Source organism: Kogia breviceps, chromosome 4, assembly GCF_026419965.1.
Source record: "Kogia breviceps isolate mKogBre1 chromosome 4, mKogBre1 haplotype 1, whole genome shotgun sequence".
Taxonomy (NCBI): Eukaryota; Metazoa; Chordata; class Mammalia; order Artiodactyla; family Physeteridae; genus Kogia; species Kogia breviceps.
The window spans coordinates 84550688-84574014 of record NC_081313.1 but is presented as its reverse complement, the minus strand read 5'-3'; the positions used below and the strand labels follow the sequence as shown (position 1 = coordinate 84574014).

General features: G+C 35.3%; 1 protein-coding gene and 1 long non-coding RNA gene across 2 annotated transcripts in view; both read right to left on the bottom strand.

Annotated features, from left to right (window-relative positions):
* Positions 1–12802: 12802 nt before the first annotated feature.
* The window catches only part of LOC136794036 (uncharacterized), a 53296-nt gene continuing 42771 nt past the window's right edge, over positions 12803–23327 (bottom strand). Inside the window, exons 2-3 of the long non-coding RNA XR_010840205.1 lie at positions 14288–14358; positions 12803–12887 (exon numbers count right to left, since the gene is read on the bottom strand). This is a non-coding gene — a long non-coding RNA (uncharacterized lncRNA). The remainder of the gene's footprint in view (positions 12888–14287; positions 14359–23327) is intronic.
* On the bottom strand, positions 14933–17115 carry LOC131754542 (FUN14 domain-containing protein 2). Its single transcript, XM_059060293.2, has one exon. It carries the CDS (start codon positions 17110–17112, stop codon positions 16543–16545), a length of 570 nt encoding a protein of 189 aa, XP_058916276.1. The 5' UTR covers positions 17113–17115; the 3' UTR covers positions 14933–16542.

Here is a 23327-nt window from a genome sequence, read left to right as displayed (position 1 = left end):
AGAAAAAAATTTAATATCAGGTTAAGGTGTGACTAAATTAATAAAAGGGGCCAGAGTTCTGTTTTTTGTTAATGTTTATGAAGATAAATACCATTTCAAACAAAATCTTATATGGAGCCCTATAAAATATATTAAATTAGAGACACCTCAGTGGAAGCTGGAACGTGACTACATTAAAATAGATTTTTTATGCTACAAAAATCCCTACAAAGTACAAATGTTCTATTAAAGTAAGAATATAAAATATTTGCAACAAATATTTGTAGCAAATAGAGCTACTTATTTCAAATATAAACATGATATGAATTTATAAAAGAGAGCAACTACCAAAAACATAAATGAATAAAAGCACACAATAGGAAGTTTTACACAAAACATACATTCATGAAAAAACACTCAACGTAATTAATTAGATCAAATTAGAACCATATTCGAATAAAATTTGCTCTATCAGATTAACAACTACTAAAAAGTTATAACGCACAATACGGACATGAAGAAATAAGCATTGGCATACACCCCAGGTGAGAAAGTAAGTCTCTGGCTTGACAGGGTACTGGGCAATTAATTTAAAAGGCATCTGACCTTTGACCTAGTCATTTTTCATTAAATATTTATTACCATATATACTTTTACTGATGGAAAGATACATGTACAAGTTTAATCATTATATCATTGTTTACTATTGTAAAATCCTGGAAACTGCATACCAGGAATCATTTTTGTTTAATTATGTATCACAAAACCATGAAATTCAAGGCTGTCTTTAGAAAATTAAACTTACAAGTGCTTTGTTTTGGAAAATTCTCAGTGATATATATAACTGAAAACAGAAAAAAGTAACCATTGTGTATCATATTCTCATATTTGATTGTGTACTTATAATTGTATAAAAAGTATAAAAAGCTGCTTATTGCAATTGTATTTTTATAATTAGCCATCAGAACACATTGAGTTTTTATCAACTTAATTATGCTGTAAAGAAATAACTAGTTTTAAATAAGTAAAAGCAGAGTGAATAAGGACTAAAGAATATCAGCTGTTCTAAATTAAGAAAAACACTAATTGAAGTGCAGGTGAACCTACTTTAGAGCAAAAGCAAAGAGAATATAGACCTTTACCCAGGCCTCATGATACAGATCAGAATCTAAAGATTTCCTCTACTACAAGTTTCCAGAGCTGGAGGAAAGAGGGGTGGAGAGGAGGGAAGCAGTGCAAAGTAGACAAGCAAGAATCACAGAAAGTTGAGAGTTTTTTGGTTTTTTGGTTTCATTGTTTTGTTTTTCAGTCCCACACTGTTGGTCTAAGAAGCCGCTGAACACGGAAAAAGGCCAGGATCGGCATATAGGATAGTTCATCAACGTGAATAAATACATAGATTTTAGCATTGAGCCCTTGAAGGCTTCCCAGAAGGTAGAACTGAAATAGTTTCTTTGCCTGTATATTGATACACATTGTGAAGTTCCCTTCAGCCTGCCTAGAATGTTAATTAAGAACTCTGTGTCTTCCAACAATAATTTCCATTCACCAAGGACTTACTAATAACATCATAATTCAGTGAATACCTAAATGTGGCCTCAGGCTGTCTATGTTGGAAAGAAGCTATGAAATTCTTCCTCTCCCTTTAAAACGTTATTGGCCACAAGAAAGCCAGCCAAGAAATTCATTCATTCATTCATATTCTCTCTCTCTCCCTCCTCACACCGTCCCCCATCTCCCAGTCAGGTTCTTTTTCTGAAGTAGGGTATCCCTATTACCTGCTCCCTGCTGCTACCCTGGCTTGTTACACCGGAATCAGTTCCACCCTTGATAGGAGTCATAAAACAATTTTGCGAATCAGGAAACTAACTCAGTTCCCCAGATCTTTTTCTGTTCTGATGGTAAAATGGAAAGAAACAGCAAGGATTCCTCTTGGTATAGTAAAGGTAAGAAGACCTACCCTTTGTTGCACATATCAACTCATATAAATCAATTTCTGTATGTGAAATCACTTTATAAATATTAAAGCATTGCCAATGTAATGTGGAATTATTTCGTTCAATAATAATAAGATAGGCTGCAATGCACTGAGTGAGCACAGCCTTGTCCTTAGCTTAGCTCTTTACAAACTTTTGCACTATTCTGCCCACATCAGGCCTTGGCTTTATTCCCCCATATATATGACTTTTGTCTTTAGCTTTTCCAAACTTCCATCTTTTCTCCAGAAAATGCAATCTGCTCAGAGCAGCTAACTTGGGAAGATTTACTATTAATAAGGGGTGGTTAGCAAGCATCACCAATAGTAGCTGAACCCTCTTGTTTAAGGGCTAATCATTCACATTTATTTTTACAGTTTCTTTACAGTCGTTTTGGTGATCTAAAATCTTGCAATGGCTTTATGTTAAGTAAAAATGAGATTGAACACCTTGGTGTTTTTGACAAGCAGTTTCCATTGACATTCTTGTAAGTCAAGGGAGAGGGAAATGTAGATATCTGACTTCAAATATTTGAAGAACCTCAATCTACTACATGTTCCAGAAAGCAGGAGTAGGGTTAATAAGTGAGACCAGCTCATTATGCAGGTGCTGAGAATATCAGATAATGGTTTTCATTTAATTGTCATTTTCACCCATTCTGATGTGTTCAAAATTGATTAACACTATCAAAACTTAACCAACACTTGAAATTTCTTGCAAAGGTAACATCAAGGCAATTGAATTCCATTTTTTTAAAGAACAAAAGGATAAATACAAAAACTCCCACTTTTTATAGCACCATAGGGACTTAAGCAAAACAATTTTAAGATTTAATTTCATGAAGCTGTGCTGAAGAGTTCCCATGGATTACCAGCTGAACTAATTCTCAAAACAAGATTGCCAAGCCTGAGGAACTATCAAAGATCCCCAGCTCAAAAAAGGAATTATATTCATTTTTTAAGACAGGAGGTTTGTCCTACGGATGTTTTTACTCCACATAGTGTTTATTTTAGAACCAGACATGTCAATTTTCATAGAATATTCAAGAAAAATATCATATGAATCCAACTGATTTTGATAAGTCGACACTCCATCTATTACCATGAAAAAAGGATAAATTAGAAAAAAGAAAAAAATATAAAGTTCAGCTAGAAAAAGAGAAGTCTCCAGCTGTCAAAAAAATGAGAAAGCAAAAGCAGAGTGCTCAGGTAGCAAAAACAAGGTAGCAAAAGCTGTGCTCTGAATTCTTGTCTGAACGCTCCCACAAACCTCAGACTAACACCTGACATATGCATAAAAAAGACTCATACAAATATAGTAAAGACCTAGAGAATGAAACTGATGTGAACCAGCACCTACAGAAGATGAGCTACAACTTAGCTTAAAGTTGCTGACTGGTTTCAGTTTAAATTCCTGATCCAAATCAAAGCTCCGAGAGATCCAGAGTAATCAGACTCCTTTTTAAATAATCCATTCACAGTCCCACACTCCTAATTTCTCCTCAGTTCACATCTTCAGCACCTCCTCCCTCAACCTCACAGTCACCTTAAAGCCTTGCTGCATAAATCACAGGGAAAACAGATAAAACCAGAAGAGAAATTCCACAAGCTTCCAGAACAGAATTGCTTCCATACTTTATTTGTGTCACATGCAAAGCTCCTTAACAATTCCCAGGAAATAAAAACAGAATCTGGGTAATAAGATAAAGTCTAACCTTTTTTCTTTTCCATCGTGCTTGGTCTGGCTACACTTGCTCATAGGATGCCGCGCACAGAGGCTTCACACCCGTGACTTCAGACCAGAGCTCCTGGCGCGAAATGGCTGCGCGGAAACCTCAGCTCCGAGGGGCGGGGCCGCGTGCTTCAATCTTAAGAGGTGAGCTGAGCAGCTGCGCCAAGATCTCCGCCCCTTCCCGCCCTGCAGACAAGTACCCCGTAAAGCAGCCCCACCTGCAGCCTTTCTGGGAGAGCACGTGCTCTAGAGCCTGAGCAGCGCCTCCCTGTCCTTTGCTCAAAGAATAAATCTTTCCTTTGCTTCTGTTGGCTCTAAGGACACCAGCAGAAGGACCCTTAATGTGGACAGACTCAGGAGGGCCAGTAACACTTGCATCTAAGGCCATATACTTTCCCCTTCCCCCTGTTACCAGGTATAAACTGCCTGCCCTTCTAAGTAAAGCCATTCCCTCCCTCTGGGCACTAGGCCCCATCCTTCTCAGGAAAATAATCATGCAATTCTCTCCTCTTCATTATTTTATCACACACTTTTTTTCTCTCTCTGTTGGTTCTTTTCCACCCTCATACAACTAAACTTCCATTGCTTCCATCTTAAATAAACCCTTTCTGAACATTACTTTTCTCTTAATTCACTGCCTGTTTTCTATTCTTCCATTTAAAACTAAACTCTTAAAAAGTTTATTAAATCCACTGTCTAAAATTCTCCCATTCTTTCTTGAAGCTACTTCAATCAGACTTTCTATACCATACCTTAATTCACACTGTAAAAACTGTTCTTACCAAGGTCACTACACACGTTCACATTGGTAATCAAATGGTAAATTATATCCACTATATGAAGCATTTGACAGAGTTGAACATGTTCTCTTCCTCAAAGCATTTTCTTCATTTGGAATCCAGGATAAAAACACTTATCTGGTTTACTTCTATATTACTAGATACTTATCAATCTCTCTTTTAGATTCTTCTAAGGTTCTCCTCAACTTCTGTCCTGGGATCTCCTCTTTTGTGTGTCTACTCCATTGGTGACCTTACCCAGTCTCATGAATGCAATTTCATTGAGTACATGCTGAGGACTCCCAAATTTAGTATTTCAATCTCAATCTTTCCCTGAATCTTCTCCTTGAATTCATCTCCCTAGTTAGGATATAGAATTGAATGTCTACTAAGCATCTCAAACTTAAAAAGTCCAAACTGAACTCATGGTCTTCCTCTAAGAAAACATATCTCGGGCTTCCCTGGTGGCTCAGTGGTTGAGAGTCTGCCTGCGGATGCAGGGGACACAGGTTCGTGCCCTTGTCCAGGAAGATCCCACATGCCGCAGAGCGGCTGGGCCTGTGAGCCATGGCCACTGAGTCTGCGCATCTGGAGCCTGTGCTCCACAACCGGAGAGGCCACAACAGTGAGAGGCCCACGAACTGCAAAAAAAAAAAGAAGACATATCTCCCATGGTTGTCCTTATCTCCCAACCATTGACAACAATGGTTGTCAATCCATTGTTCTAAATATACAAGAGAAAAACCGTGGAGTCTTCCCTGACTTCTCTCTTTCTCTCAAACCCAATATCCAATCTTTTGGCAAAAATTATTTTTTCTACCTCCCTAATAGTGAATCTGATATCTTCTTTCTACCTCCACAAGTACCAAGTTGGCTCATGTCACTTACATCTCTTATTTCAATAACTTTCTATTTTTTTCTCCTGCTCATGCACTTAGATTTTTCATACTAATCTCAAAAAAGCTACCAAAATTAGCCTGGTACAACATAAGTTGGATCATAATACTTCTCTCATCAGAAAACTTTAATGACTTTCTATCTCACTCATGTTAAAAGCCAAAGTCCCCCTGATGGTCCACAAAGCTATGTAAGATTTTTGAACTTATTTCCTTCTGTTCTGCTCCTTTCTCCTTACTCACAATCATATTGACTTCCTTGATTTTTCTAATATGTGCTAGGCATACTTCTACATCATGGACTCAGCAACTTACACATGGCTCACACTCTCTGTGCATTCTTTTCTCTCCACTGTAGAATGTAAGCTTCATAAGGGAAAATAATTTTGTTTGCTTCATTAACTGTTGTAATCTAGTATTTGGCATATTACCTGTTTCACAGTTAGCACTAAATAATTAAATAGCTGAATAGGTGAGTCAACTCTTTCTCTGGTGATTTAATCAACTATGATTATAGGGATGCATTGCAGTGTACTCAGAAGAGCACTGAACCCAGAATCAACGGACTTCAGTCCATTTGTACTCTCAATTTAAGTTACTTATTCTTTCTTAGCCTCAATGTTCTCATGTGCACAATGTTTTTTAGTTTGTTTAGTTTTAGTCTGTGAGTGTGTGTGTATGTGTGTGCACATGCAACAATTAATAAAAAATTTACAAAATGTCATAAATGTATAAAGTATTATGCACAAGTAAGCTTATCAGTATTTCATCCTGGTACTGATTCCTGATTGACATTAAACATAAAAATAAGATAATATTGCCATCATTACCTTATATCTAAAAGTCTACCTAAAAGATGTGCTAGATCAATTATTCCATCTACTAAAATATGGGAATGGAGTCTCACAATTATTAAACAACAACCCCAATGTCACAGAGTACTACTGGAGTGCTTAAAGTACTATTTATCGAATGTTATCCTTGGACAACTTGGATCAGATTTCCATTATTATAATGTATACTCCTGAGCCCCACTCTAGACTGGTATTTGGAATCTCTGAGATTGAAGACAAAGGACACACACTTTTGAACAAAAACCTTATGTCACTCACATATATTCATGTTTAAGAACAATTGGATTACAGGAAAACAAAACAAAAGCAACACTTTAATAGCAGTATGCCAGCACTTAGGGATGCCAATAATATTGAAAGTGTTTGCACATAAGGGAAATTAGGCATTATATTTTACTTATAAATATTAAGTTTCATATGAAGCCTGGAGCAATATCCGTCTTTCTTTGGTTAGCCTGCTCCTAAAAAAGATAAGTTTACCTGACTTGGAGTTCTACTTTTTAAAATCTATATACTTTTAATTAGTATTCTGTTTATAAACCAGCACTCAGGGAATTTAATCAGTCACCAAAATTTATAAATTGAGATATCTCTATTACACTATTTTAGTGATTCTTACTAGACTTTGTATTATTTCCAGGTACTGCAAAATGGCTTAAAATAATGTAAATATTTCTTGCAGGAGGAATTTGAGGACTAGGCATGAAATATGGTAATTTCCCTTTTTAATAATATTTATAATTACCCTTTGCAAAAATACACAATTTTAGAATAAGTATTATTATATTATGTGTATATCCCTCTTGGAAATCAAGTCAAGTCAAAAATACACAATTTTAGAATAAGTATTATTATATTATGTGTATATCCCTCTTGGAAATCAAGTCAAATGTAAAATCTTATTAAATAATGTCCCTGAAGTTCAGGCATAGAAAAGAAAAATTAACATAGTTTTTAAGACTGTGTTATGTAATTACCAATAAGTGAATGAACCAGAAGACAATCCTCTCATGTCTAAAAGCAATAGCTGCAGTGTTGGCTTACTAACTTAAACATAAGTTTAGAAAACTGTTCCATGGAGCTCTAAAATTGTGAATTGGAATAGAACATTTTATGTTTATTTGATCTGTTATTGGCATACTTTCTATTAAGTATTTAGTTTTCAAATTCCAATTTCCATGGCCTGTATGCCTCTCAGAGATTCTGAAGGCTCTAACTTAAGGTTCATGAGACTCAGAGATTTCAGGCCTAGATCTCCATAGAATTTTCACAGTAGACACTCAATTATTTTGTATTGACAATTAAAAACACAAATAAATGAAAGTACACCTCCATGTCAGATGAACAGGTACTGTACAATAGGATCTTTGTACATCAGAAATGACACAGTCTCTAACGTTGATTCTTGTATATTGGTAGATTAACCTACTGTGTAGCAATATTGCAAAATATAGGAGCTGAACAGAATGTTTGATTTTATTCTATCATTTATTCTAAAATTCACAGTTGATGCATTCATACTTACGGTATGTTTGATCATAATTATTTAAATCTAAAATAAAAGGCCAGCTAAAACAACAAATCAATGAAGAAGTTGATTACTCTAATACAGTGTGAAGAAGGGATTATGATGGGTCACATGATTCTGAAGTATTTTGCTCACAAGAGAACACACACATACAGAGCCAGCGAAAAACATTTGGCAGAACTTCTTGTTATTCCCACGGGAGAATTAAAGTTTAAACTGTTAGGACAAAGTCTGACTCTGTGAGGAGAAAACTGAACCTATTGCTGGTTGACAGGGAATGAAGCATCTGAACCAACAGATATCTTCAAGAGATTGTGATCTTGATCCTGGGTAAAAGGGCTGATCCTGCCCTTTCCACATGAAAGAAGAAGAAAATCCTTTCACCAACACAACTTGCAGTTCCAGTCATGATCTAAAAGCTAGTATCAGGCTCATTCCCTCAATATAAAGCAACTTAAAAAAAAAACCCACTATTTTTAAAACTGGCTAAATATATAAAGAAACACTTGGTAGATGATGAGAAATAACCAATTTAGGGCCACAATCTATGAGAGAAGATAAACTTAGAAGTGTGGCCAACATTTCCAAAGCTTATTAGTCGATAGCAGCAGAACCGGAGATGATCATATATTGGATGTATCAGGCAAAGATTTCTAAATATTGTGGTTAATACATTAAATAAAATGTAATAAAATATGGACAAAATGGAGGGAAAGAAATAATTTCAAAATATATTTGGAATCAATAAAAATAAGAATCTAAGTTACTTTCTATAAATGCAACATACAATACCTAAAGACTAGATGGATGTGTTCAACAGAAGCCTGTAACCAACAGAAGATAGGTGTAGTGATCAGTAGAAAATATCCAAACTGAAGCTTATAGAAAAAAATGGAAAAAGAGGAAGAACAAAAAGATACATGTGAAGCAGCTCAAAATATTTGAAATATATGTAATATATATAAAATAATACAAGAAGGGACAAGAGGAGAATATTTAAAAAGTAATATTGATGAAAAAGGACTAAAAATTTTCTAAATGTTGAAAGATTCAAAACCATAGGTTCAAGCAGTTCAGTGAACATGAAGCTGGATAACTACAAAAAAATCACAGATAAGTGCACTATAGTAAAATTGCTAAACACAAATTCAGATAGAAAATATGTAAAAACAGTTGAAGGAATAAAAAGACAAATTACTTTAAAAAATACCATTGAAGCTGGCTTTTCATCAAAAACTATAGAAGGCAGAATACAACGGAATTACAGATTTAAGGTGTTGAAAGATATAAATGTCAATAAAATATTATTCAAAAACAAAGGCAAAATAGAGTTTTTATAAATAAAGAAAAAGAAAAGCTGAAATAATTTGTCTCCAGCAGATCTGAGCTACAAGAAATACAGTAGTTATTTATGCTGAAGGTAAAGCATCCAGATGAAACCATAAAACCACAAGAAAGACCAAAAATTTTCAAAATGATATACAATGAATATTTTAAAATTTTTACTGAAGTACAGTTGATGTACAATGGTGTGTTTAATTTCTGCTGTACAGCAAAGTGACTCAGTCATACATACATATATTTTTCATATTCTTTCCCATTAAGGTTTATCACAGGATATGAATATAGTTCCCTGTGCTGTACAGTAGGACCGTGTTGTTTTTCCATCCTATATATACTACTTGCATCTGCTAATCCCAAACTCCTAATCCTTCCCTCCCCCACTCCTACTCCCCTTTGTCAACCACAAGTCTTTTCTCTATATTTGTGAGTCTGTTTTTGTTTTGTAAATATGTTCGTGTCGTATTTTAGATTCCACATATAAGTGACATCATACGGTATTCGTCTTTTGCTTTCTGACTTACTTTGCTTAATGTGATCATCTCTAGGTCCATCCATGTTGCTGCAAATGGCATTATTTCATCCTTTTTAATGGCTGATTAATAGTCCATTGTGTGTGTGTGTGTGTGTATATATATATATATATATATATATATATATATATATATATATATACTGCATCTTCTTTATCCATTCATCTGTCCGTGGACATTTAGGTTTTTCCATGTCTTGGCTATTGTAAATAGTGCTGCTATGAACATAGGGGTGCATGTATCTTTTAGAATTATAGTTTTGTCTGGGTATATGTCCAGGAGTTAAGATTGCTGGTTCATATGGCAACTCTATTTTTGGTTTTCTGAGGAACCTCCATACCCTTTTCCATAGTGGATGCACCAATTTACATTCCCACCAGCAGTGTAAGAGGGTACCCTTTTCTCCACACCCTCTCCAGCATTTACTCGTAGACTTTTTAAGGATGGCCATTCTGATCGGTGTGAGATGGTATATCATTGTAGTTTTGATTTGCATTGCTCTAATAATTAGAGATGATGAGCATCTTTTCATAAGCCTGTTGCCCATCTGTATGTCTTCTTTGGAGAAATGTCTATTTAGGTTTCTATCCATTTTTCAATTGGGTTGTTTGTTTTTTTGTTATTGAAGATAAATACAATGAATATTGACATTAAAATAATGAAAATAATTTATTGTAGAATTTATAGCATATATAAAAGTAAAACATAAGGGTTTCCCTGGTGGTGCAGTGATTGAGAGTCCGCCTGCCGATGCAGGGGACATGGGTTCGTGCCCGGGTCCGGGAAGATCCCACATGCCGCAAAGCGGCTGGGCCCGTGAGCCATGGCCGCTGAGCCTGCGCATCCGGAGCCTGTGCTCCGCAATGGGAGAGACCACAACAGTGAGATGCCAACGTACCGCAAAACAAACAAACAAACAAACAAAAAACCCAGTAAAACATAAGATAACAATAGAAAAAATGACACATGAAGGGTAAATGGAGTCTATCTGTGGCATCATTTAGAAAGTGGCTCATGCATTGGTTTAATGCAGTTTTAATAAATGAAAAAGTGAATATTATAATCTCTAGAGTAACAATTAATAAAACAATAAAAGTAGGTACAATCAAAAGCTAAAAGTTAATAAAATATTGATTTAAAATTTGATAAATAAAAGAAAAAAAAGGATTGACATATTCAGATTGTATAAATTTTATATATGTAATAGAATATGCTATATAATTATAATATGTATTATATATTGATACACACACACACACACACACACACACCACTGTAAAGGAGGGCACAATTTACTTGAAAGCAAATGGATGAAAAAATAGTTCCCATGTGGAAACAAAAGTATCTGTTGCAAATATCAATATCAGATAAAATAATCCTTAAGGCCAGAAGTTCATAGGATATAAAGAAAATATTTCGTAGTGATAAATGGCTTAATTCAACATGAAGACATAAAAATACAATTTTGATACACACCAGGACATACAGTTTCAAAACACATAAACAAAACAGGATTTAGAGAGAAAGAAATCAATAATCCTGACTGTAGATTTTAACAAACACATATCTCTCAGTACCAGAGATGATGCAAATAAAAATTACCAGTAAAAAAGATTTGAACAATATAATTCACTAACTTTCTCTGATAGACCCTTATAAAACATTTTACCTACATTTGTAGAAGAAAGAAAACTTTCTTTTGAAGTACATACAGAACATATACCAAAGTAGATCTTAATTTGAGCCACAAAGAAACTCTCAGCTGTTTAAAAAAAAAACTGTATAATGAAGAACCCACTAGTAGAATAACTACTGTATCTTTCAGCAGGTGTTTGGAAACTAAGGAAACTACTTTTAAGGAACCAAAAAAAGAAAGCAATAGATTTTATTATGAAATACTTTGAGCTGAAAGATAATGAAAATTCAACATATCAAAACTTGTGTAATGTACCTAGAGCAGTGTGTTCATATGGACTTTTATAGCTTTAAAAGCATGTATTATAAAAGAAGAATGTTTAAAAATAAATTATCTAAGCTTCCAACTCAAGCAGTTATCAAAAGAGCAGAAAATTAAAGCTAAAGTATAAAAGAGGAAAGAATAATTTTTAAAAATGAGGAAATATCAAAGAACAAAAATAGACATATAATAGACAAAATCAGTAGAGCCAAATGGTGGATCTTTGAAAAGAATAATAAAATCGATAAACACCTAACAGAAGAGATCAAGAATATATGCGAATATACAAATTAGCAGTATGAAGAATGAAAATAGGGACACCACAATATTTATTGTAAATACCAAAAATATAATAACAGGCTATTACATATACCATTTTACCAATAACTTAGAATTTTTAATAAAACAGACAAATTTCTTACAAATTCAATTTACCAATACTGATACAAAATGAATATAAAAGTTGAATAATCCTACATCTGTAAGTGAAATTTAACTCATATAAAATCCGTGTTAAAAAAGAAAAGCACTGGGTCAGATGGCTCCACCTGATGCATTCTTTGAACTATTTAAGGAAGATCTAATATCAAATATTCCCCCCAATCTTCCATAGATTAGAAAACCAAGAAACGCTTTCTAACTCATTCTATGTAACCAGCATAAGGCTGATACTAAAACCAAACAAGGAAAATACATAAAAAAGAGATGTCTAGCAAAGCCCCTAGCTTCTCCAGTCACCTGCTATTCCAGCTTTACTCACCATCTGACTGCAACTTCAAGGAAGACCTGTAGCCAGACTATGCTGCTAGTGCATTCCCAAATTCCTGACCCACAGACACTGTGAGAAATAATAAAATGACTGTTGTTGCTTTAAGTCCTTAAGTTTTGGAGTCAATTTTTATGCAGCAACAATAAATAGAATAGTACTCCATTTTAAAAACCAGAGAAATTTTCCATGTATTTTGATCATATTCAAGCCTTATTTTTGTCTGTATGACATACTAAATGAAAAAAATCAAGAAAAATAGATATAATATAAATCCATATGTATGCAGGTGTGTGTACATGAGTGAAAATTTTCAATGAAATCTCAAACAATAATTTTGACTCTATATGTGCATACATTGATGTTGGGCTCCACCCCGCAGGCCTGCAGTTGCCCAGCTTCAAGACTGAAGATAGAGCCCAGAGTAGCAACAGAGCCATCAATGGTTTAATGAATGCAGGAGCTTACACGTTTGAAGCCAGGTCCTGGAGTGACACCCCACCGTGTGCAGCAGAAGGCAGGCAGGACATGGTGGCAGCCTTCACTCCTGAGGGGAATGAGAGATTACCAGTTATAGGGAAAATGAAGTCAGGTGGGCTCATTAGTTACCAGGGAAACCAGCGGAGGGGTATGCCCTTCACAGCCCAATCACTAGCTAGGCCTGGGGCAAATATGTAGGAAGGTCAGTCAGGTGAGTAGGGTGTAGGTGAAGCAGGCACTGGTTCGGCAGGGTATGCACAGAGAGCAAGAGAACGGCCATCTTGAGTGGCCTGACCATACAATTGTTTAATTTAAAAATTTAAATATATTATTTGCATAATTTTAAATAAACTTATTTTTAATAAGAAAATATGTTGATGCAAACTACAACATGAAGGTTAAATAGGAACATCTATATCCATGGAGAAGGCTTTACAAGGAAAAGCTAAAATAATATTTCCATCTTAAAGATATGTTTTCTTGATTGACGGGAATAAAATAATGAATGAGATATTTTACAGTTAAACATTATGATTTTTTCTGCTTATAATCAGTATAAATTAACTAGTTCACATGATTAATTTAGGCAATCACAAATAAAATTTTTTCTCTAATTCTTTCATTGATTCTCCGTTCATAAGGACATGAGTTAAACATTAAAATGTAAGTCTATTAGTGAAGCTCTATTTTCTTTAGAAATGATCAACAATCTTCAAACTGAAGAAATATTAAAGTATCAGGAGAAGATAAAAATACAGTATATAGTGGATTTTGAAGTGCATACCCCAAGATCCTTTTCCATACATATTAAATGTAATAAATTATGTAATTCATTATCAGTTTCACATTTAATACATTAATATCAAACAATGCTTTAGCATTGTTTTAATAACATTTACACTTCATTAATATTCTTAAAACACACTTTATGTTTCAATAAAATGTCTCTGTTCAGAAACAAAACAGAGGGATACTGCCTCTACACGGTGACCAAATTCTGGACATAGTTTTCATCGCCGCTTCTCGCTTCCTTGTAAGGATACAGCAGAGTGGCAGCTTTGGGGTAAGAAGGACTTCTGTGGAAATGCAGAGGTAATCCAACAATGGTTCCTCTGCTACAGAATGTCAATTTTGGGAGGAAGAGGACCTGAACAATCAGAAGGAAACAATAATAAAGATAACACTGAAAATATGCAGCTTTGGAAACCTTTCAGGTATGCATCAAAAATAAACGAGATCAGCTGAATAAACTGCCAACATTAGTCATGGTTTGATATCCTCCTCTTTGTACAGTTCCCAAACTGTACAAATCAAGATAGAAAACAACAAACTGCACTTCAAGTAAGTCATGCCCACCTAAATATTTTAATTATTTTATGTCTAACATGGAATGTCTAAGTCCCCCCACTTACAACTGATGATAGATTTACACTCTCTAGGCACAAGATGTCACAAACTTAAACTCACTGCTTTGCCCTCTCCTTCATTCTATTTCATTGGTGGAGCTGACTCTGAAATAGACTGGACCTTCACTATACCTGGAAGAGAGAGAAAATTACTCACTGACTGAAGAGAAATCATCATTAAATGGAAAAAATAATTCCTTTTATTATCCCAAAGGTATTTATATTTAAAAGCAAATAGATGAGCAAATTGCATTATTATTTGCACATTTCCCTTCTATGAACTACGTATTTGTTTTATTAATAAATATTTTATTAATCTGTCAATTACTAGACTTTAAACAAAGCTCTAGAAAGAGTCTGTCATAATGTTCAACACAGTTCTAAAAAGAAAAGTTTTACTGACAATTAGTAGAAATGTATTTTTAAATGTTAATCAGTTCAATTACCTTAAATTACCAAAATCAATTTATATTCTACTAAGAAGAAAAAAAGGTGACAAAGAAGACAGAAGTACTTTTTAACACCTTTGGCTTTATAATAGAACCTGAAAACATCTGGAAAGTGAAATAAAACTGATCCCTCTTGATTTTTTTTTAAAGTGTGACTCACCTCCACCCTACTGAGACTTTTCCCTCCCTAACTCCAGTTTTAGTGCTCATGCTTATTTTCTTTTTTTTTTTTTTTTTTTTTTTTTTTTTATGGAACGACATGGCTAATACCATTATGATTTGTATATAATTCATACATGTTACAAGCAAAACAATGTTGCCTTAAAATACTACCATAAGGAGAAAAATGCAAATGGATGAATTCTAAAACATTCCACACATCCACTAGTAGCTACAATTTCCAAATTCAATACATCATTCCTAAGGTAAGTTAAAAGGCAAACACTTTAAAAGGAAGGCCTTAAAAACATACATTTTGCAAAGGATCACCTGCAAGTTTAAGAAGTTAATTCCAAGTTTTCTGAATTTTCAGAACTCATGAAGTCTCACAAATCCTGTGGCTCAGTGCCTTTTCCAGATACTTTTCTATGAGCTCATTATTCATATATTCAACAGATACTGAGTTCTTATTAAGTGCTTGGCTCCATGGATATAATGGTGAAGACACAAGCCTTGCCTTCCTGCAGTGGGTCTCCTAGATGGTACAATAGAAGGCCATTACAGAAAAATGTGTTAAGTTTCTAAGCATGGGTATATCTATAAACTTTTATTTTAAAGAGAAATTCTAAGAGTTGGGGTCATCCTGAGACAGCACATTACCTTTGATGATAGAAATAATTTATTTCACATGTGCTGTTGCTACTGTTCTCAATTCTTAATGTGTGGAATGTCACCATTTGAAAACTCTGGTTCAAACGTTATATATTTCATACCAACTGGATAAATAGTAGAACTGGCACAGAGGCGCTATGGCTACCCCTGATGTTTTGACGAGGTAAAGAATATTTCACATTTCAAAGCTTAAAACCTTTCCTATTAAACAAAAATCCCAGAGCTTCTTCCCTCTTCCACCTAAAGTCACTTATTTTACCATAAATAAATCCTTTAGAAACCATCATGAGATGCATTATCCTGTATGATGGATGGAATACATCCCTAGATAATACCTGAATGCCTCTAAGTGATTCACTAAGTCTGACCATCCTAAATGTATCTATTGGTTGGTTTCCCAAAGACCTTCCCACAATACCTTCAGCTCAGCATATGTATCTTTAGAACAAGTTCAATCCGTATGCAGATATTTCAACTGTAGCGCACATGCTGCCATTTTGTCAGGATAATTAGAGCCAGTATAAGTAGTTCTCGTTCTGTAACCTAAAATCTACTACAAAAGTAGACACCAAGATACCAAAATCTTTCATGCTTAAAGGCCAATGTATTCAGTTCCTTTCCATGAAGAACATAGTAAGGTATCTTATATGCTTATTTCTTTTCCAAATCAAGTTTGGGACAACCTTTGAGGATCCACTCACGCTCCATGGTGAGCCACCTTGTACCATGTTCTGGTAAGTATCTTACATAGGGGGAGAAAGGAATATTCCTGCTGACCTACAGATTAGTCAAGGGGGACTGTGCTGGGAGAAGGGTCAATGTCCACTGTCTCTTCCGTTGCCGTCAAGGTCATGGTGGGGCTGTTATCCACTTGTACCAACAGATGCCTACAGAAGCCATTCAGATATGCCATGGCAGGAAGGAAGGCATGGGAGAAGAGGGAGAAGAGGACGAAGAGGAGAGACTTGCTATCCTATGATGGAGTGAAAGGCTGCTGGCTGGAAAAGCCAGGAATAAGGAAGTGAAGTCATCCTCTTTAGGATGCCATACCAAGCAGAAAGCCTCCGAAAAATCCACCAGTCACTAGAACATTCTTCTTCACAAACGACACCACCTCCTCTGCTTTGCTTTTGACCTCCGTAGGTATCTGGTTGCTGTTGCGGATCTTCAGCTGCTCCTTGGCTTTCTTCACGTCCTTCTCTACCCGCTGCCAATCCACTTTGATGTAGCCGGTATGGTTGGCGAGCTGCAGCAGGAAAAATCCACCTCCCAGAGCTGTGGCGGCCAACCTTCCAACCTTCTGGAATATGAAACCAGTGCACCATCCAGTGACACCTCCAATTAACAGCTGGGTTGCCACGCTATACTTTTCAGCTGAAGGCCCAGATTCCTGCCCAAACAGCTTGCGCCACCACGGCTGCTTTTTAGCAAGTTCTGCAAGGTCCAGTGACTCAAAATTTCCCTCAAAGTTTCCTTGACTGGTTGCGGCCATTTCAGCGAGCTTGTCTCGCGATGACAGCCGTAGGTGCTCGGTTCGGTACGACGCGGAGTGGCGCGCCGCCGTCGGCACTAGCTGGCTTCCGGCACGTGGGGTAGATGTTTCCATTCCCACGGCGGCGGCGGAAGAGGCCATGCTTATTTTCTTGTCTCTTATAAGGCATTATCCGAAGTGTCAGAGCTATTAGGACTCAGGACTAGTTTTCAAGACAGGTTTTGCTTTTCAGAAACAGCTATCAGAAGTGATAGGGTATAATTGTTAAAATGTCTGAAATAAAGCCTAAATAAATGCCTATATATAAAGTAGTATTTTTCTACTATGTCTAAACAAAGCACTTTCTCTCCATTCACAATGCTGGACTCAGTGTGTCACCTGTCTCATTCTTATTAAAATGAAGTAAAGTGCAATGCTGCACATCATCAATGAAATCCTGGGGAAATTACCTATGCTACTTAAGACACAGCAGAATTACTTTATGATTTTAGTATTGCTAAAGAAATACACAGTGATCATTTTACTAGCTGAACATATTGAGTTTTATCTGGTGTAGTGTACAATTGTATCTTTTCAATGAGTTTTTATTCATATTCAGCATTTAGTTCTCATTTAGGGATTTAATATATAAAGTTTATATATCCCAGTTTGAAAACTCTCAGAGGAGTGTAAAACCTAAATATAATTTGAGAAAAGTGGTTGATAAACAGAAAAATTAAAAAAATAAATTTTGGGGGACAGAACAGAATAAACTAAAGGAACTCAATGGGAACTTCTGCCATTACTGTTAAGTAACCTTGATAGGCACAATGATGTGGAAAACATAAAGCAATGCCAAAATAACGTAAGAATGAGAAAACAGTTTTTTGTCTTAGAGCCCTAGCCTTAGCAGACTAGGTCCCTGAGAAACATCCCTGTTATTCATGCAAACAATTACAGACAGGGAACCATCACCAAAAAGTTAAATATTTAATAAGTTAAAAAATAAGGCAGATGGACAAACCTACCCATAGTTCTAAACTAGAGAAAGAGACTGTGTTTCTCAGGGAACACAGCTACCACAGTAGAGAGTTAACACCCATGGTTTCCAAGGAGTATCTAGAGCTGGAGACAATGACCCCTTCCATTTGCAATGATGTGAGGGGACGTACCCACCGAGCAGGATCTTCTTGGGATGGAGCAATGGTTCCTTACGTATAGGAAGAAACATATGTAGAAGAAACTGGAGCAACTTCAAGGGTAAGAGGTCCTTGAGAAATTGGATGGAAAGTTCTCACTACCACCTAGTTAACAACCTCGTCTTTACCTTGAATCATATCCACACTCAAAGACTGACAAAGTTTGGAGGGATATTCCTTACTAAGGAAACACAGCTACATTACAAGACTAAGTGTCTTTATTTTAAGAAAACTTCTGTCCACCAGGTGAATACTGAATACTATTTTATTTTTCCTTTGACTATTACCTTTTTTCCATTCCTCTCATGTACAACTTAATAATTATGCTATAACAAAAATCTTCCATTTTGCCTATTTCAGAATGGCTATTTTTATTTCCTAATAAGAGTTATAGACATTTGGTTCTTCTATCAATAAATTCAGATAAAAAGACTTTGGAGTACCTTAGCAGTAAAATTAGGAGGAGCCTACCTTGAAAAATGAACACATTTTGATAATGGCACATATCACACTAATTATAGGAGCATACTTTTTAAAGCTGCCCCATGGTGTACTATTTAGTAAAACTGATTTTTAAGATAACTTATACTCATTTATATTTTTTGGAAAACTTGTATTTCCACGCAGAATAGTGCATTAAATTGGAACATACCTATAGCTCAGTATATAAAAGGTGGGAACAATGGAAAAAATACAGAGAAGAGGCTCCTCTTTCTGGGAACATATCCTGGTGCTTTTGCCCCCTGCACCTTCCTACAATATTCCACCTACCATATGAATCTGTGCTTATGATGTTTGTTCTTTAAAAGCTTTCTATGAACAGCTCTTCCTTTTCGTCTTTCATGATAGGACCTTTTACAACCTTTCCAGGAACAGCTAAATAAATGAAAAGTTTTTCATTTCTTCTTTGGTCTACAAAAATAGCTTTTGTTGATGATGAAAAGTGCAACCTCCCAAATTTCTCATTTTTCCATGAAGCAAAGGTTTACTTTCTGAAGGTTTCACAAGTACTATGAATCACTATATTTATCTTCCCTCTGGATGTAGAAAAATGGGTGGCAATTTAAGCCCAGGCATGGCATGTTTCTCAAAATATGGAGCAATGACCATGTCCAGATTTACTTATTTTGACCAAGACTTTAATGATATTTTTATCAAAAAAGCACTCTTAATTATAGTTACAGCTACATATTCTTGTCAAAAGAAACAGTAGAAGATAGAGTTTAACAAGTCATTCAAATCTAGTCTCCAGATATGAAAAACCTAATAGCTACAACTAAAAATGAGTCTATTTTTAAACATGCTAACTGTACCTCCAATGTATGGAAATACTATCTTTTATGTTTAAGACAGTTGATGTTCAATACTGTATTCTCAACTAGTGATATAATTATATGTAACAGTGAGGTTTTTCAAATAGATATTTCCTTTTAAAGGTTCAGGAAAATACCACAAAATAGATTTGTGTCCCAATAATTTATCGCAGTCTCACTGACATACAATTTTCTGAAATGTCTTCGGAGGTACGAGCCTTAAAGAGGGAAAACAACAATATAAATGTGGCTTTTCATTTTGATACCATAAAAATAAAAGTTTTAAAAGTATTTAATATTACTGTCATTCATTATTAGCTCCTAGTATATATCTTTAAAACAATGGGCTGTTGTTTAAGCTATTGAAATTATTGCTTGTTTGTAATAAGCCCTGTACTCACAGAAAAAAGTTTATAGTTGTTATAAAGTATGCATAAATTCATAAATCCATTTATAATGGCTGTTTTATCACAAGTGCTAAACAAGTATTTTAAAAGCCCCATTCTATGCACAAATATGTGTGCCTTCATAAGAATAATTAGCACATTAATTCACTACATTGTTTATACTTCAGTTATTAAGGCAAATAAAAAGCTGTTCATGTTCTGCTTGAGCTGAATAGATTTGCAGCTCTATGCAAGTACTGTCTGACCTTAGTTTCCTTTTAGAAATTGAGAATATTTAAAACTAAAACATTTTGAAAGGCAATTATAATTTCAATTCATTAAGTGACTAAAGTGAAGAAATTATACATTAGGTAAATTATTTTTAAAGTTAGTGTAAATCAAAAACCTGGATATTAGACCTCTTATGTTTGCTAGTGGAAATGAGTCACAGTAAGGTAAACTATAGTTTACACACAGACAAATACATGGGTCAGTTGTATATACAAATGTATTAAGATTCGTAATCACACAACTGTTGCTCTATATCAGGCTAAATATACCATGCTATTCATTAAAAAAAAGATTTTAAAATTAAAGTTACTGGATAACAAATAGGTTATTCATGAATTCATGAATTCAATAACAAGTTCCACTTTTTTAGCATTCTACTTACTAAAACAATTTTGCCCTCAAGGGTCTACTTAAAGAGTGAACATCCATATTTGTTTTAATTCACCATCTTAGCAAAGGTGTCAGGCTCTAGTATTTTAAGGCACATTAAAATAGTTACTGATTTTAATATGACATCCCAATGGAATCAGGCATTATAATATCAGGCTTTCAGGCCTTTGTCAAACACACAGACACACACACACACACACACAGACACACACACAGACACACACACACAACACAAATTAATTTTGCATGATTTTCAGTTCTAGTTAGAGCCTTTGTCCTGAGGGCTTGTTAATCTTGTATCCCATTTCTGCCCTGTTACAATTTAAAGATTGTCACAAGAAGGATAAATTTCATGCCATTTTCTGTTCTCATTACAATCTTCAGATTGTTATGAGAATGGATTAATTTTGCTCAATTTTCTGCCCTCGTTACAGACTGTTATGAGAATGGATTAATTTTATGACATTTTCTTCTTTCATTATAATCTTTGTTATGGGAATGAGAATATGTAATGAGAATGAGAGCATATCAAGCATTAAAAGGTCTGTGAGAGCTCATGACAAAGATTGTAACAAGAAGAGAAAACGGCACCCAATCCATTCTTGTGACAATTTTAAGATTGCCAAGTGAACCCAGAGTGACACTGCATTTATCCACTCTGAAGACAAAGATTGTTGAGAAAATGGGAATGAGAGCAAAATTAATCAGTTCTCCTGACAATCTTGAGATTGTACTTAAGCTCACAGTATTTTTTTCTGTTATACAGTTCTTACATGAAAACATGTGCATTGCCATTAAATGTTATTTATTGGAAAATGTCGTTTTCATATTTTATTTTTTCTATCTCTTCCTTTTGTCTTTTACTTTCAATTTCTTTCTCTCTCCTTTCTCATTCTCTCTCCTTTCTTCTTTTCCTTCCTCCCTCCCTCCTTCCTCTTTTTCTTAATCTTCAATGGATACCAAGACCTGTATTTTTAAAATATTATTAAATCTAAATGTCTTCTAAAATGTCAATAAAAAGAAAAGAAAACAATGCTAATATAAATCCACAATAAAATCAGAGGCAGGATCTCCATCAGCCACTGTTTATGAAATTTCAAATTATTTACTTGAATCAATTGTCTCCACATACCCAGAAAGAAATATTAACTTTGCTTTTGTAGAAGTTACTAGTCAACAGAATGAAATCATTCTAGGTCCGCAGATGCATACTATTTCACAGTTTTACTTATTAATAAATACTTCACAGCTCTCTAATATGCTTCTCCTAAACTTGCTGGAAGTATAGCTATTTCTGTGTATGAATAACATCAATGTTCCCATTTCATGAGGGAAAATCTAGTAGTTTGAATGCACCTTTGTTTCCTCTTCATTCTATTAGAAAGCCACCAGTTAAATCTTCCTTTTTAAAAATATGTTGTTTACAGAATATCCTTATTTGAAAATACCTATTTGAAAAAAACTGCCAATATCTTGAGTATGTAGATGTATGTATAAATGTATATATATTGAGCATGTATATATGTATTGGGTATGTATGTATACGTGTATATATGTTTATATAAACACATATGTGTTTGTGTGTATGTGATGTTGTAACATCTTTTTCAATATTGTATATCAGATAAATGAAACTCTGGAAAATATTAGTTTGGTATAATCAAATCACTGCCACAGTGATGCCTGTAGTATTATTGAATATTAATAATGGATAAAATAGTCAAGAATATTACATAATTCACTTTGTCACTATTCCAGGATTGTATACTTAATTTTACGTATGCATTTTATGTCCTGATTTCGTGTGTGTGTGTGTGGTACGCGGGCTTCTCACCGCTGTGGCCTCTCCTGTTGCGGAGCGCGGGCTCCGGACGCGCAGGCTCAGCAGCCATGGCTCATGGGCCCAGCCGCTCCGCGGCATGTGAGATCCTCCCGGACCGGAGCACGAACCCGCGTCCCCTGCACCGGCAGGCGGACTCTCAACCACTGCACCACCAGGGAAGCCCCTGATTTTTCTATTAAAACCAGGAGGTAAAGTTCTTACGGAATCCTGAGATCATGAATCCTGAGATCATTAAGCTATGTCTCTTATTGCAAACCACTCTGCATTGTTATATATCACAAACATCACTGGAAACTAATGCATACTGAGTGGCTGAAAAAATAAATGTTTAGCATTGATCAAACTTTGATATCATACTCATGAAAGCTTCCTGACCACATACTAAAATGCCTTCTCTATGTGTTTTGGATAAATGAGTCTCATTTTCTGTATCAGTGCAACATTAATGATGTCCATTATTGAATCACTTCATCCTAATTATTTTATTTTATTTTATTTTCCCTCAGGACACAAAATCCTTAGCCCCTTTCTTCTCTAGCTAGGACTTTCACTGTTCACAAATTTTATGCTTATTTATGTTTGTGTGCATGTGTAACATGGTTGTGAGCGGTGTTCTCTAGAATACTTAGCAGAGACCAGACTCGTGGGGTGATAACAGCTGCGAGGGGCTGGGGATGGAGAGCCATTAGCAGAAGGCCAACCTGGCTCAAAAGAAGCATGAGGAGTGTCAACAGGAGATGGAAGACAAAAGCGCTGTGAAAAAGGCAGCCAAGGGCCCCTTACTGAACTGTAGGTGAGGCCGCTTCCCCCGCCCCCTACCCCCGGCCCCCTGCCCCACGGAGAGAGGACACCGCTGATGTCTTTGCTGTACAAACCATATGAACTCGGCCAGCCGACTACGCACATCTAAATATATACAATTAGAGAC